This window comes from Buceros rhinoceros, unplaced genomic scaffold, assembly GCF_000710305.1.
Source record: "Buceros rhinoceros silvestris isolate BGI_N320 unplaced genomic scaffold, ASM71030v1 scaffold1823, whole genome shotgun sequence".
Lineage (NCBI taxonomy): Eukaryota > Metazoa > Chordata > Aves > Bucerotiformes > Bucerotidae > Buceros > Buceros rhinoceros.
The window spans coordinates 56,930-72,446 of NW_010404041.1; the positions used below are offsets into that span (position 1 = coordinate 56,930).

The window sequence follows — 15,517 nt, forward strand, 5'->3', positions numbered from 1 at the left end:
CAAAACCCCTGCTTGTTTCTCAGTATGAGTGATGATGAAAACAATAAATGACTTTCTCACCCAGCAGTGGGAATATTGGGCGTGTAGATGTCTGGACAGCTCTTTAACTACTCCTTAGAACTTCTGTTAATTGATAGTGGCCCCTCAGTCAATATATTGAGAGACTTGGAACCAATTTCTACCAACTAAAGATTCTCTGGAAATGTTTGCTAGTGAGATTTGCAGGTGCTAATAAGCTAATGTTCATTTTTAGTAAACATTTTATTAAGGGATTTTCTTTCCCAAATCAAATAATTTATTTTCCTTACGTTCCACAGCAGAAAACCTGTGATAATCCAGATAGCTTGTAAATTTAGCATTAGTTGAGGCTTCTTCCATAGCTTTTAGAAAACAATACATTCAACTTGCATTAACTGAAATGGACCACTGTCTATTGAAACATGCTTTTTATTCTCTCTGCTTCTCCTTGCTAGTTCCATGCAATGGATACGCTGCATAAACACAACTACGACTTGAGCAGTGCCATCAGTGTCCTGGTGCCGCTTGGAGGGCCCGTCTTGTGTAGAGACGAAATGGAAGAGTGGTCAGCATCGGAGGCCAGTTTGTTTGAAGAGGCGTTGGAAAAGTACGGCAAGGACTTCAATGACATTCGGCAAGACTTCGTAAGTTTGAAAGTAGAATGCTTTCTTGTTGCTTTTTTTTCCCATGGGTGAGCATAACTGCTTTCTGTAGGCTTGGAAGATGAGCTAGGGGAGAAATCTGTGTAGCTGCAGATTTAATTAACTTCTCTATATATTTTATCTGACTGGAAGTCTTGTTCAGTGCCAATCTTTGGAAAGATGTTGACAGAAAGTAATTTGTTTAATGGTTTAATACCTGGTAAGATGTCTCGTGATGTGTTTTGATAAGGATTTTTACAAGCATCTGAAGAAGTTTCAGCAAATTTTCAGAACTTTTCCACAATTTCCAGTGAAATTCATTAGCAGCTTCGTGGCTGACTCCCCTGGGTGTTTTTGGAACAGCTGGGGTTTCCTTCTATGGTTAGTAGAGAGAAGTTTATATTCACACAGCTTTTAAAGTGCACCACAGGGAGTTATTTTGACATATTAGGTATTTTGGCACTTCTGAGAAGCAGAGGAAATGTTTTCCATTGTGTTCTAACTACACCAGCTAGAAGTAACAGTCTGAAGGGCAAGAAAGCTTGAATTTTCTCAACTCTAGTGCAGACTAATGATCTGAAATAGTTTCTAACTGATTGCTGGAATTGCTAGTAATTTGTCTGCAGGTTTTTTGCATGTTTCTTGAAGAGCCTCTTTCTTTAAAGGAAAAATTTCCTCTGTTGTACTAAGTTCAAGCTGGGCTTTGTGAAAAGGTCGGGGTTTTTGAGGCAAAGGAATTCCATTATTTAAGGCTAAAGTTGATTGAAATTTTTTCACAACAATCTTATTGTGCTTGACTCAGAGCTCAGATTTTTTGTTTTGTGTTTGCGGAAGTTAGTAATAATCTTTGTGAGGGGAAGCGGTACTGTATGGTAAATGTCCTTCTAAGATAGAGTGCAGAACAGTGGGAGGAGATTTAGTGCTGAGCTGTCTTTCCTTCGCTTCCGCAGTTCTGAACTGGAACAGGTAATTGAGTGCAGGTGAAAAGGGAGGGCTGTTGTTTTTCTGAAGAGCTGACCTTTTAATGGGTGTATTATATCTGTGTGCTTAATTCTTCTAAGGGAGACACTCTTCACTGCATTCATCACGTGAGGTCGGAAATTGCGTCATGGATGAAATAGCTCTGTTAAGAAAATATATTGGAAAAGAGTATTTTACAGAGTTCTAGAACTGAAATCTTAACCTAAGCTACAATTCCCTATTATTTCTCATACAGATAACTGGTTCTGAGCTGTGTTTGTACAGTGGGTCAGTAGCAATGTCTTCTTACTAAATGTTTCTTAATACAGAGTATTCGGCTTTTTGGCATGCCTAAAGCATCTAATAGAGATTTTATTGGCTGTTTACAAGTTGAGTCCTGACACAATTTGTGACCAGGTATAGCTAAGCCTTGTCTCTGGTATTTATCTGAGGGCATGTTAATGATGAGTCTGAGTGCAGCAGAAATGGATGTGGGGCACTGGTTAATTATAGTCTCATTTAGTTAGAACAGAGTTGTTGCCCACCCTTAGTCACTTGGGTTATTTACCTTTGACACGTCATTTTTCAAACATCATTAGAAGAACATCTATTTTACATATCAATTTATATGGTGTTGGTAACTTAGTGTGCACAGTCTTGATCTTTTACTTCTTAATCATTGATGTGTAATTTTGGATATCTATTTCTCTAGAGTAACATTTCTGTTTTCTCACTTGCTGTGTAGTGTTCTTAAAGTACAGGGATTCGCAAACAAACATTTGGTTTTAAGTAATCATCTAAAAATAGTGCTTCGACATTTAGATCATGGATATATGAGAAGTTTTTGCAAGGTGAGGCATGTAAGCAGGGATTTTCCATGAGAATACATTTATCTGTTACCATCCCTCTCATCAGTGGCTACTCATTGAAAAGTCACTGCCCTTACATGTGTTGTAAGAGCGTGGACAAGGAAGCTAACGCGCTGGTAGCGTCCATGCAGACGTTTTGGAGTGTCCATGCATTGTCTAACGATAAAATCAAACCCTGTGGTGGCTGAAATTAAACTTGAACCTAAGCAGTCACGCCGTGGTGCCACAGTACAGGCAACACTGGTGGTGTTGAACGGCAGAAAGCCAGGTCTTCTGAAGCAGAAGGGTTATGTTGTACCTGCTTGAGTCATTATTGGCTAGAGGATTTGGCTGTGCTGAACTGGCCCTAATTTGCAAGGCATGGCAATTGCAGCTCTTAAATGACAGTTCTCTAACGAGCAGGCTCATGTACTTTTCCAGCAATTGGTAAGAACTGGCTCTATGTGAAGTTCAGAGTGCAGCTCCAGCGGTAAGCTGTAAACAGGAATATTGGTAAGCAATCCAGTTATTACAAATTAAATGCTGTAAAGGATCTTACCTTTTTTTAATAGATAGGAGAAGCTCATTTGTATCAAATTGCCAGTTTAGCCTTTGAATAATCATTTTCATCAGCTGTGGACTCATGGACTGTTAGAGGAGCTCATTTGTTGAGGTTCTGCTGTCTTTGAGAACCTATGTGAATTCTAATCAACCTAAACTTCTTAAGTGAATTGAATTCGCTTGATGTACTTGAATTACTTCACATCCCAGGGTAGTAGGATGGAAGAAGACTGAATATTCTATGTTCTCCAAATACAACTAGTCTCCTAATGATCCGAGACTGCTGTTATGCTTGTTAATTCTTAGTTTTTAATTTTTGACAGCTTTCACAAATTTACAGCTATTACATCTGAGATATGGCAGGAAAGGCCTTGGGAATCAGACTTGAATTGTTTATAGAAAACAGGAGCCACTGTTTTCCAACTTCAGAAGATTGCGGAAACATGCCTTAAAGTTCCCATGTTCATTTGAAGGTGTTTTATAAACCTAAGTTTTTCCTGCTGGTCTGATTTGAGTGGTCTGTTTTTAGCCTGAAGAAACTAAAGAAACTGAAAATTCTTTCTGCCTGTTTTCATACTGCTGACACCTCTTTGCTAATTTTCTCCTGCGAAAATGTCACGCAAATGGTCATTTCTTTCAATGAGCGTTTAACAGAATTTGGTAATGAGAATACGTTATTCTGTGGCTGCTCGCAGCTGCTCTGGCAGTTCAGAGCAACCTCTGGAAAATTCATGTGTCTCTACAGTGCTTTGTCATTTAAGAGCGTAGGTGAACAGGCTCTTCATCCTTGCTCTGTCAAACAGGTTTTCAGAGTTGCGAATCAAAGCATAAAAGGATTATGGTTATCCAGTGCAAGCACCTTAATTATCTTTCTTTAATTGCAGATGCCTACTGAGTGAATGAACACACTGGTGTCACAGTCCTAGTTAAAACAGATTGGAGTCTTTTCTAGAGAAATGGCAAACATAATCTGTAGCACAAAAGTGTTAATAAGTGTTCAGGAAGGAAATAAATACGGAGATGCTACCATGTGCTTGTTGGCAATGGCAGGTAGTTGGGGTGACAGTTTCATCTGGATGCCACAAAGAATAGGGACCCAGAGATGAGAAGCAGCTCCTCTGTCACCAAACGCGTGTTCCATTACTGGCCTTTTCGTAGGCAGGTTTTCTCCTAAGGCGCAGTTTACCTGAGAAAGTGAAAGGGTTTTAGTAAACCGAATTGTGTTGCTATTTACTGGAACAGCAGCTTGTGCATTTGTTACACTGCTGCTTTTTAATTACATGCAAATGGGCAGAGATCGACACACTGTGGTCTGCTGCCTGAGAAGGACCTCGCAGCCGAGTCTGGACCTGACCCCCTGCTCCTGACAGGCAGAGGTGGGAGCCAGCTTCAGGCCATCCAAGTATCTGCAAGCAAACTTAGGCTAATGAATTTTTATTTTACCAGTGAACATACGCACCCAAAATACTAAATCATCGCCAGCTGCCCTGAGTTTGCACAGAGATTTTTGTGTAATATTCATTGTCAGAATCGCTCTTCTTGCTCGAGGTAGCATTACCATCCTTTTGGTTCTTGTTTGGTCAAGATACGTGGAGGTTTACACAAAACTAGGTATTTTTGAGTTATGGAACTTGAAGACCTGTGAACTAAGTACTGTAACCATAGTGTTTTTAACAGTAAAATGATGATGAGACTCGAACGTGGACTTGTCAGATGATTTATTTCAGCCCTGATATTGTTCTCCATCTGATACACGTTATAATAGAGATAGTACCTTCTGTGTTTCCTGATGGAAATCTGGATTCTGTTTTGATCATTTTGTTTGCCCATATGGCTTAAACAGAATAAACTACACTTGGATTTGCATGTGTAATATTGTTGCAATTTTGCATGCTTGTTAACTGTAAGATGGTGTATTAATATTTATTCCTTCTCATACGGGTTTTTTATGTAAAATCACATTTTATTATTTTGTATCAACTATACTTGCTTTTAACATGACATTGCAATTTCTTGGAATGCTTAATTTGTGACAAATGTTTTCTAGCTCCCTTGGAAGTCGCTGACCAGCATCATTGAGTATTATTACATGTGGAAAACCACTGACAGATACGTGCAGCAGGTAATTTAATGGCTATTCAGGCATGAGCCAGTGTCCCATGTTCTTAAAAAAAGGACTTGTTAAAGCATAAAAATCTGTGTGTTCTTCAAAAGAAGCATGGTGGGGGGCCTACGATATTTTAGGCTATAGACCAGTGGTTTTGTGCAGTTCCCAGGGCACATTGTCAAATCCTTTGATGCCTACAGTGCATCACGGAGCTGTGAAGAGCATTTTAAGCCATTCATATTGTGTGCAGGTTTGGAGCAGTGGGATTCCTGGTCTTCCTGCAGTATGGGGTAAGAAGGAAATGGGCTGCCGAGCAAATGCTTCAGGCTGTGAAGCCGTGCACGGGACTGCAGAAAAGGAAGAAATGCATAGTATTGAAGTGGCTGCTAATGTGGTGAACCTTTTGTTGGTACTCCACGCTTAAACATTCCTTTTGGTGTTATGAGGATTTAAAAACAAAACTGAGAACATTATGCACACAGTGAGATGTGTTCAGCCTTCTCATTGAATGCTTGTTTGAGTTGCTCTGGACCAGAAACATGGAAAGATTTCATTGGGTACCAACACTAGAATATTTTAAGTGGTTTAGGCAAAATTTCAGTGATTGTGCCTCTTATATATTGCACTCTTTACATATTTGCTCATTGCTTTAGCTGCAAAATATTTTTTAAAGCTCCATTTTAATTTATGATTTAACACTCAGGTTTGTAGCTCCTTCACTTGCCGCATAATTAATAGCAATATTATGTGCAGCACATTGAAAATAAATTTTACGCTGCGGTGGTTACAGCTGTATAGTTAGATGGATCTTTGGAACTGTTCCAGATTGTTGCGGTGTCAGAAGGATGATTGCTTCAGGTCGTTCTGGTTTATTTGAAGGCACTTCTACATCATCTTGTTAGGGTATGGAAAGTAAGGGAAGAGACTTTTGCCACAAAGAAGTCTTGGACCGTCACTAGGGCCATTTAGTTCTGTGGATAATACAAATAGAAAATAATTAAAGGCATGTTTTTCAGGGTTTGTCACCATTCATTTCACCTTTAACACTTTTTTTTTTTGCACCATTTATCTTTATCCTAGAAAGGTTTTGCCAGCAGAGATTTGCTGAGCTACTTGTCAGCTCTTAATGATTGGGCAACAGATCGTCTTGAAGAATCAGATTAGAAGATTTTATTGATAATGAAAGTCTTGAGTAAGGATAAAGTGAAGTGACTTTGAGCAACCTAGGAGTGTTGACAGAGATTGATCTTGTTCACTGTGAAACTTTTCTGAAATACTTATTCTGGAGGGGTTGGCAGAAGAGTGAGACTCTTTTTAAAGTTCTCTGGAACTTTACTGTGATGCTACAATGATCAGGGGGTGTGATGGGGTGTTGAGTTTGCGTGTGCTTTAGCAGGATTAAGTTTTTAGCCTCTCGTACTAGGAAAACACATAGACTTTATGGTTATCTCCATCTTGAATGCTCTTATAAATGCCCACGTTTAACTAAATAACCTTAGAGCATCTGATCTCAGAACACGGCAGTGCACCACAGGAGTGAATGCTTTAGACATACCCTTTCAGGGTCATGCATATGGTCATCAGTTACAAAACCAGTGTAGGCCGAATGCCTCCTTTTTATCCTGGTTAACATTTCTGTGATACTCCCTAACGAGAGATCAGAATTTCATCAGGCCCTTGTTTAGCTTGTTCTGGAATGGTAAAAATAATACAGTTTGATAAAAACGGTATCTATGGATTTTTTTTTTTTCCCCATGGTAGAACAAGCTGTGATAACTAATGCATTTCAGGGAGGAAAATATGTTCAGTAAGAAAGTGGCAATTTCAATCATTTTTCTCTAAATCCCATGCTTGAGGGGTAGGGCAGCTTGGGGGAACAGGGGGACAAAAAGGTTAATGTACATACTTGAATCTGACACATAAAATGCAGTCTCTGAATTCTAAATGGGTGTGATTTAATATGAAAATTTGCTCTTTAATTATCTTTATTTCTTTGTATGAATTGGCTGCATTGTCTCAGGCATAGGAAAGGCTTCCTTGTCATAATTGCTGCTATATGTTCCTCTTGCTTGGTAGCTGAAGGTGGTGATTTAATGCCAGTGGAGCACCTTGCCTTCAGAGCATGTTCAAGTCCAGGTGAAGGGAAATAGATAAGTTAAAGTTCCCAGGCTGCGCCGAACCTGTCTACCAAAACTGATTCAGGCCTTGGGTAATTGTTCTTGGTGAATACGGCACCTTCCGTGACCACCACGCACTACACAGTGTGTGAGGAAGGCCAGGTGGCTGCTCCACGGAACAAAATACATTTTCATTATTTGTGGTGTTCTCCTGAAAAAATCCGTTTGCGAAAAGACTTTTACTGAGGCTTGGCAACACAAAAAGGGAGAACGTGTCAGGACAACTAATTTACTGTACTACAACAATATATTACATTTCCCTCTCATTTATTTCCAGCGTTGAAAACAGTACTAATGTAGTGAAACGGTCATTTCTTGGGGTATTTTGTCAGTTGAAATTTATAACAACGGTCTTAAAAAGAAATAACATTGGGTTTCAAGGGGAGTTGAATAAAAGTAGTAAAGTCCTAGTGAAAAGCCGGGTTAGTGTAGCTTGACCTCTCCTACCACGCAGTCTGAGTCGGTTAGGCTTTTTTGAAGTAAAAGTGTAAGATCAGATGGAAATTGTGGCTGGTGTTTTTGTTGTTTTTTTGTTGTTTTTTTGTTGTTTGGTTTTTTCCCCCAGGAAAACCATCAGCTGTCTTTGTTATATTGCTCCAGGGATTTGTTACCCTTATCATTACAAACTGGTTGTTTCTTCTTTAAACATTTTCAGTTTCATCCTCCAGCCTTTTCAGTTTACCAGTTTTTACCCTCTAAGTTTTAAGGGGCAGAAGTTTCATCTCAGAAGTGGCAGCTGGTTGTTGATAGTTGTGTTTCTGCATCCTTTTGGTATTTAAAAGTTGATAGGTCAGTGTGAAGTCGAGCTGTGACATTTTCTGTTGCTTTTAGAGTGTCATTAACCACAGTTCTAGTGCCTAAAAATACAGCTTATACTGGAATGGCGTTGTGTGATGGTTTTGCAGAAGGCAGTGTATCATTCACTTCAGCAAATAAAGGAGCAAAGCAGTTGCTAGAATTGCGTTCCTTACTGCCCCCACGCCAGTATTAAAAGTATGCCAAGGTTTAACCAAGGTGTGTGATCACTTCTCACTGACACTGCCATCAGGCCTTAATACAGCTTCCTACACATGCCCCTACAGTGTGACAGTGCTTCAAGGCTACTTGCCTCATTTCTTGCCCTTTATTGTGTTTTTTCTCCTGTGCTCTGATGACCTTGCCCAGTGTGTGGTGAGATTTATTCGTTCTTTTTGTAGACTGGTGCCGTTTTCTGATGACCCTCTGTGGAATGCCTGTTACCTGCTGACCTGCAGTCTCACGTGCTTTTTCAGTTTGAAAACAAGTTGTGTATTGTTGGGTGTGATACGAAAAGGAAGGAGAGACAGTTGTGGAAAGCCTGTGGCCTGAAGCTGTTAAGCCGAAAGAGTTCACCACTGAGAGCTCTGCTGGGGCTGTGAAATGCTCTGAGGTCAAAAACTATCGGTGTGAGGCTTAGAGCACGTTGCTGCTGCTGTTCTGCCTCCTCGCTCTTGTAAAAGCTGTCTTACGCAGGCAGAGCGTACCAGGTTAGCGGTTTTGCTGTGAGAGAGGGCTCGTATTGTGTGGGAGTTCACGCGTGGTGGTGTGGACGGCTTAGGAGTCTGTGTGTCCTAGAGTGCTCCTCGCAGATGCAGCTTCTGTAGAGGAGAGGTACAGCGGTGGACAGCACAGAGAATTACTCAGGCTACTCGGCCAGTAAAGCTGATGGACCCCGTAACTCGCCTCGTGGCTCACAGACTCTCAGAGCAGTCTTTTGATGGTACTTGTCTTAAGGTGGGAAATACCTTCCTGGATTACGAGCCTTGCAAGTAGTGGATACCAGAAAACAGAAGCATAGCAGCAAAGAGAACTGGTTGTTGGAGAAATGGAGGACTGAATTTCAAATACCTTACAAAGAAAGAGGGAATCTTGAGAGGCAGGCAGGTAGTCTTGATTTATTACTGCTGGCTATGCCCACCTGTTTTTTTTGTCCTCTGTAATAAAATTGACCTTGTTTCAACTCTTTTTTTTTTTTCTGCCCAAGTGAGCAGAACTGATAGTAGTATCTTAAGTACAGGAAGATCAGGGAAATAATTTTTTTTTTCCCCTTAATGTTTTACGTACAGACAAATGTTTCAGATGTCCCTGCCCACTGCAGGGGGGTTGGACTAGATGACCTTTAAAAGACCCAAACCATTCTGATTCTGTAACTAGTAGACATCCAACTCTGTATTTCTTGTACCATCGCTGAAAATAATTGTCATCTTAGTTGTGTAATATATGGTGCTAACTAAAACTTCCCAGTGTTTTGGAAGTTAATGCTGTCTTAAATGCAAGCCTGGCCTCAGGCTTGACAGAGCACACAAGAATTATTGAGTTACGTGACTGATGCGGAATTCATCCTGTGCAGTTTCACTCTCACGTTTTCTACTTACCCTGCGATGCTGGTTTGCCACACTGTTGTCTGTGGTTATGTAGATGTGATGTATGTAGGTTGTAATTGTTGTTTTTACAGTTCTGTTGTCATATGTGAGGCCCGTGAGTTTTGCTGGGAAGGAGGGCAGCGACTGTAATTTTAAACTCATAAAACTGGGTAGCTCGTTTTTCATGGTTTTCATCTCATAGATTTTCTACACTTGTTTTGGAGGCTCTTGTGGCATCATAGAATAGTGATACTAATTTAAAAATGGATTGTGTGCAGTTTTTATGAAATCCTGAATATAATAAAGTATTTTAATGTGTTAATTTTTCAACTAGAAACGTCTGAAAGCGGCTGAAGCAGAAAGTAAATTGAAACAAGTGTACATCCCCACCTAGTGAGTATTACAATAAAGATCTAATTTTTGGATAATGTACAGGTAAAATTGAAACAGTAGCATCTTTTTTAATAGTTACTTTATTAGTATTTGTTATGTACAAACAGAATACACAGAGATACAATCAAAACCACGACAAACTCTTGTCATAAGTGAAACCTTAACTGAGCCCTTTGTCTTTAACGATCAAACTGCCCGTATTGGAATGGTGAGAAGTTCTACAGAAGGCGACTCAGTGCTACGTGGACTGCAAGAAGGGCCCTCCCATTCACAAACAAGTCTTTCCAGAGTAATCGATTCTGAGTCCCAGTAGCACAGCACTTCATATTTGTGTAAATGTAATATTTCAAAATAGAAGCAGTCTTTAATGTCGTTACATAAAATGACATACTTTCCCATTACAGTTTTATCGCTGATACAGTCTGTTCTTTAGGTAGAAACGAGATGTTCTGGCTGAAAACTAAAGGCAGCATGGCAGCCTAAAACCTTTTATCTTTGAACAAGTCTTATTAATAATGAAATCCGTTTTCTTCTGAGGGGTTTTTAGTCTGTTTTTTTTAGATTGAAACTCAATGCTATATCTGCTTTTGTTAACACATAGTTTGCAGGAACAAGATACCATCAGTCTCTTTCATATTCATAATTTCCTCAAGATTAGGAGAAGAAAAAGGGTTACAGATTACATTCTTAAGCTTTCTGTGGGCATATTCAGTTTATTAGATGTATGTGAATTTCCCATTGTTAGGAGCATTTGTATAACAAGACTAATAAGACTGTATAATAAGACTAAAATACCAGATGAAGTACTTTGAAAATCCACTGTTGCCTTTGCAATGACTTGCATAAATTGCATACACTTCATTTCCATATTTCAAACAGCTTTAATAATACAAACAGCAGACTGTTAAATTCAGTCTTTTAATCTCAGCTCTGAAGAAATGTTGTGAGTCGTGAAGCCCAAGTCTCTAATAAATGATGCCTTTTTAAAAAGGCTGGAAGCTGTCGTCTGAGTGTTCCCTGACCCTGTCAGGGCAGCAGCTACTGTAGGAGAGCTGTAAGATGCTCCATCTTTACACAATGCTTTTTCAATTTGATTTCCTTCGTCCACATAGACAGTTCAGGGCTTTTGCCAGTGTGTTCACAGTAGGGACTAGTGTTTGATGTATTGTATGACCAAACCTGTTTTGAAGTGTAGGAGTTTTGCCGTTTTTATCTTTCTTAATGTCTGCCTCCATGTCAAGACAAAATCCAGTCAATGGCAAGAGGTAGGACTTGACGGGGCTTTGGTAACTGCAGTCAGGAGCGCTCATGGGCAAATGGTAAATGCTTAACACTGTTTCAAGATGATTTATTGTGTTTGAAATCTGAGTAGAATTGATTTTCAGAGGTGAATATGTTTTTTTTCCACTTGATCATAAAAATATAAATGGTTGGATGATGATCTCAGGATCATCTTTTCTAACCAAAACAATTCTGGGATTCTGTATTTCCTGTAAAACCAAGGTTCTGTCCTTAATAACCAGAGTCCTTTTCAATTCATGGTTTCTCTGAAAGGTGTCTAAGCAACAGATCATGACAGGTTTTTTTCACTTGGTCATTTTAACTAATGTTGATATGCTACCTAAAATAACGAATAATCATCTTAGGAATCAGTGTTGCATTTTATCGTGAGTAGAGCTCGTCAAAGGGGTAAATTACACCCACGGAGTTGGAGCTTTGGAAACACTGTGCTTAGCCTAGTGAGGAGTATATTAGTTCCTTCTGAATTAACTGACCTCTTAAGTCCTACTTGACTGAAGTATTTGTGGGTAAAATGACCACGATAATATAACAATCAAAAAATCCAGAAAGAGTTCATCAGCCTTTTCAGAGACAAATTAGTGTAGGACAGAACCCAGAATTCCAGAATTAGGTTGTTTGTTTTCATGTTGACTAACTGGTTAGTAAAATGTTTTCTTTTTGTCTCTTTAATTTCTTTTTTTATTATTTGAAGCAATAAACCAAATCCCAATCAAATATCCAGCAGCAATGGGAAACCTGCCGCAGTCAATGGAGCAATGGGAGCCTCTTACCAGGCACAGGCCTCGCTAATAGGTCGGGCTTGTGAAAGTTGCTATAGTAAGTAATTTAAAAAAAAAACTAATAAAGTTAAAGTTGGTTTTAACATATTGATCGAATGTCAATATTCAGATCCTCTGTATGATTTTTTTAACGATTCAGACATTACAGAAAGAGCAGTATAATATGATGACACTGTGTTTTTCCTTCAGAATACTAGATTCCAATTCAGTTTTGGTTCTGCTGTAAGGCTGCAGGGTTTTTTGATTGGTTTGGGGATTTTCCTCTCTCTTGCTTCTCTTGTTTGGAGGGTGGTGATGGTGGTGATTTTTTTCTAGTATTTTGTGTGTTTCTGGTGGTCCCTGGCAGCCTTCTTGAAGTAGAGCTTTCAATAAGGGTTAGATGAGAGAAGGTGTAGTAACAGGCAGAACTGGGAAGAACTGCAGAGCTCTGCAGTACGGGAGTTCTGTGGTTATCACTGTGATGGCTCCCACTGTCTTGAACACAGCTAAATTCAAACCCTGTACTGTATATAGAAAGTTCCAGTTATACACTTCATTGGTTTTCAAATCACATTTCTCAAAGAATAGTTTTCATGTGAAATATTACCAAAAAAAGAAAAATTTTAAATTAGTGCTTCCTGCCGAGTCTCCACAAGCACGAGATAAAGGTACGTGTGCATCATCAAGGTCAGTAGAAGGGCTTGGCCTTTTCTTACGTGGATCTTTACCTACAAGTACTCACTGTGCACGACTCGGGCAAAAAACCCCAGATCTTTAGTAATTCTGGTAAGCAGCAAGCAAATTAATAAGCCTGTCTTCTAGGGTAAAATGAGAAATAGTGGAGATATTAGAGTCTTACTTTTTGTTTTGAGTTTTGGGGGTTTTTTTTTCCTGCTTGGTTGATTGGGTGTTTTGGGGATTTTGTAGTGCCCTGGAAGAAAATCTCTTCCTGGCAATACAAAATCCCTCGTTTGGAATTAGGCAGAGAAGTATTTTGACATTTTCCTTTGGAGTTGACTCTTGGGGGGCTTTTTTAAAAAAACAAACTTTTCTCCATGTGGAATGTATTCAACATTTAGGGAATGCCACTTATTACAACATTTGGACTTATTCTATTGAATGTAGCGCCCTTCAGCTGTGCCTTTTTTTCCCCCTTAGCTCCACAGTCTCACCAGTGGTATTCTTGGGGTCCTCCTAATATGCAGTGTAGATTGTGTGCTTCTTGCTGGATTTATTGGAAGAAATACGGTGGCCTGAAAATGCCCACACAGACAGATGAAGATAAACTGACCTCCAGCCAGCCCACAGAGGTAGGATTGCATAGATAAAATATCCTAAAGTGGGGCGGTGCTTTTACAAGACTGCTGTGATTTGAATATTAAATGAATTTTACGTACATGTTCAAATTTAGTGTTACAAAACTTTTATCCAAATTGTGGAATTTATCCAAATTGTGGAAATTTTTTAACGCTGTAATTCAGATGCGCCTGTTACGATTTTTTTGTTTCATTTTATTTTTGTAGGAATCCCATGTTAGAACTCACATGTCCCGGCAGGCCACGCAGGGAACTCCAGTTCGTAACACTGGCAGTCCAAAGTCGGCAGTGAAAACACGTCAAGCGTTCTTTCTTCACACAACGTGTTGGACAAAACTGGCCCGTCAGGTCTGCAAAAATACCCTCCGGCTGCGGCAGGCAGCGAGACGTCCCTTTGTCCCTATTAACTGTGCTGCCATTAAGGCAGAATGTAAGATGTTTTTTTAATTCTTAGTTCTGTGTGCTGTGCTTCCCACCCATTTTTGTCTTTTAATTTTATTTTCTTTTTCAATAAACATTTCTTGTCTATATGCTTTTGCTTTTCATTTTTTTTCATTTGCCCAGCATATCACCAACACATTGGATAAAATCTGGCTGCCTTGCACAGGTTTTAGGGTGGGGATACATTTCAGATGAATTAAAAAGGGGATAACTATGACCTTGTTCACTTACAAAAAAATATCATTAAAACAGAGGAGGCAGGGAGGGGAAATCGATGCCGTGGCATAAAAACCATGCTTGCTGTTAGGCAGCGTGAAAGAGGTTTGCTTTATGTTGTTCATTCTTTCGCTGAGCAGAAAGTGTACGTCTGTACATGGTTTACTTTTTCTCAGTGGGCTTGGTCAAGGAATGAGGAGCTGAAGATGCAGAAGAATTTAAATGTGGCCTGTCATGCAGCCCTTCGTCACTGTGGTGCTCAGGTGGTGGCAACAGCCGTGTTTACTATTTCATCATAGTTACATTTTTTCTCTGTTCCAGGTTTAAATTATAGTTTTAAATGAAATTCTGTATTATGCTTGTTCTTCTTATAACCAAAACAGAACGGAGGAATTCTCTAGTAGCATGACAAAAGGTTATGAGATACAGCTCGCAGCAGTCTCTTCATGTGCGGATGTTTGTCGGTTCTGCTGCAAAGTCACTGAATATTTCAGCAGGTTTCGTATCCACGCCAAGCGCGTGTTGTTTGGTTGTGTTTCCCAGTCTGCTGTTGATGCCGTGCTGGGAGTAGATGATTGGTATTCCAAGGTGAGCTGTGCTGGCTCATCGCACTGTCACTTGTATTAAAACCAAGGAGATCTCTTTAGGTTATTAGATACTGGGTTTATAATCATGTTTAGTAGATTAAATGTTTTCCCAGCATATTTAACTGGGATGCTGATGATCTCAGTGTTGATAAGAAATTTACTCCACAGAGCCCTAAAATCTGATTTTGAGTAATTATTTTCCCCGTATGTGCTGTAACACCAGCCATTCTTCACAAGCAAACTCTTCGCCTGCTTCTGCAGTTGTCCAGAACTTGGTGAATATTTCTCTTCATTGTCCTTGTCATATTTATTTTGTTGTTCTGTTGGCCGTTTTCTTTCTCCTTTCAAAGCTGTGCAAGTCAGGAGCAGCTTTCAGATTTGAGGAAATCGTATGTCCATTGTGTGAATAACGTGGGTTGTTCTTTATGGAAGAAGCGTGTCTCAGGCTGGACCAAGATTATATTTTTAATCCTTAATACAAAATGAGAATTATTATTTTGTGAGAGGAAAGCGTTGAACCTTTTAATTTATATGATGGGCAGTGTGGAATCATGAAGGAAAATTAGTTTCAGAAGTTCACTTGAGCCTTCAATCTCTTTATGCATATCCCTTTTCACTCCCTGCAGTAACTCAGTTCAGAAGATGATGAAGCTTTTGTTTAAGAGAGCGAAAAAATAGAAGAAAAAAGAAGTTTCATTCAACTGTTAATCATCCTTCTAGAAGGATGTGTTATAGACACAGTTACAGACACTGTGTTATAGACACAGTTCAACTTCAAAGCAACGGAGTGAAAAGCTGAGCTTTTCAGCAG

At 39.5% G+C, this 15,517-nt stretch overlaps 1 protein-coding gene across 1 annotated transcript in view; it reads left to right on the forward strand.

Moving 5' to 3' along the window:
• MTA3 (metastasis associated 1 family, member 3) overlaps positions 1-15,517 on the forward strand; it is a gene marked incomplete at its 3' end in the record, with an annotated part of 103,606 nt that overhangs the window by 56,592 nt on the left and 31,497 nt on the right. The window contains exons 9-14 of the mRNA XM_010133212.1: positions 474-662; positions 5,076-5,150; positions 10,028-10,086; positions 12,080-12,204; positions 13,305-13,456; positions 13,670-13,892. Coding sequence (XP_010131514.1) covers positions 474-662; positions 5,076-5,150; positions 10,028-10,086; positions 12,080-12,204; positions 13,305-13,456; positions 13,670-13,892 — 823 coding nt within the window. The remainder of the gene's footprint in view (positions 1-473; positions 663-5,075; positions 5,151-10,027; positions 10,087-12,079; positions 12,205-13,304; positions 13,457-13,669; positions 13,893-15,517) is intronic.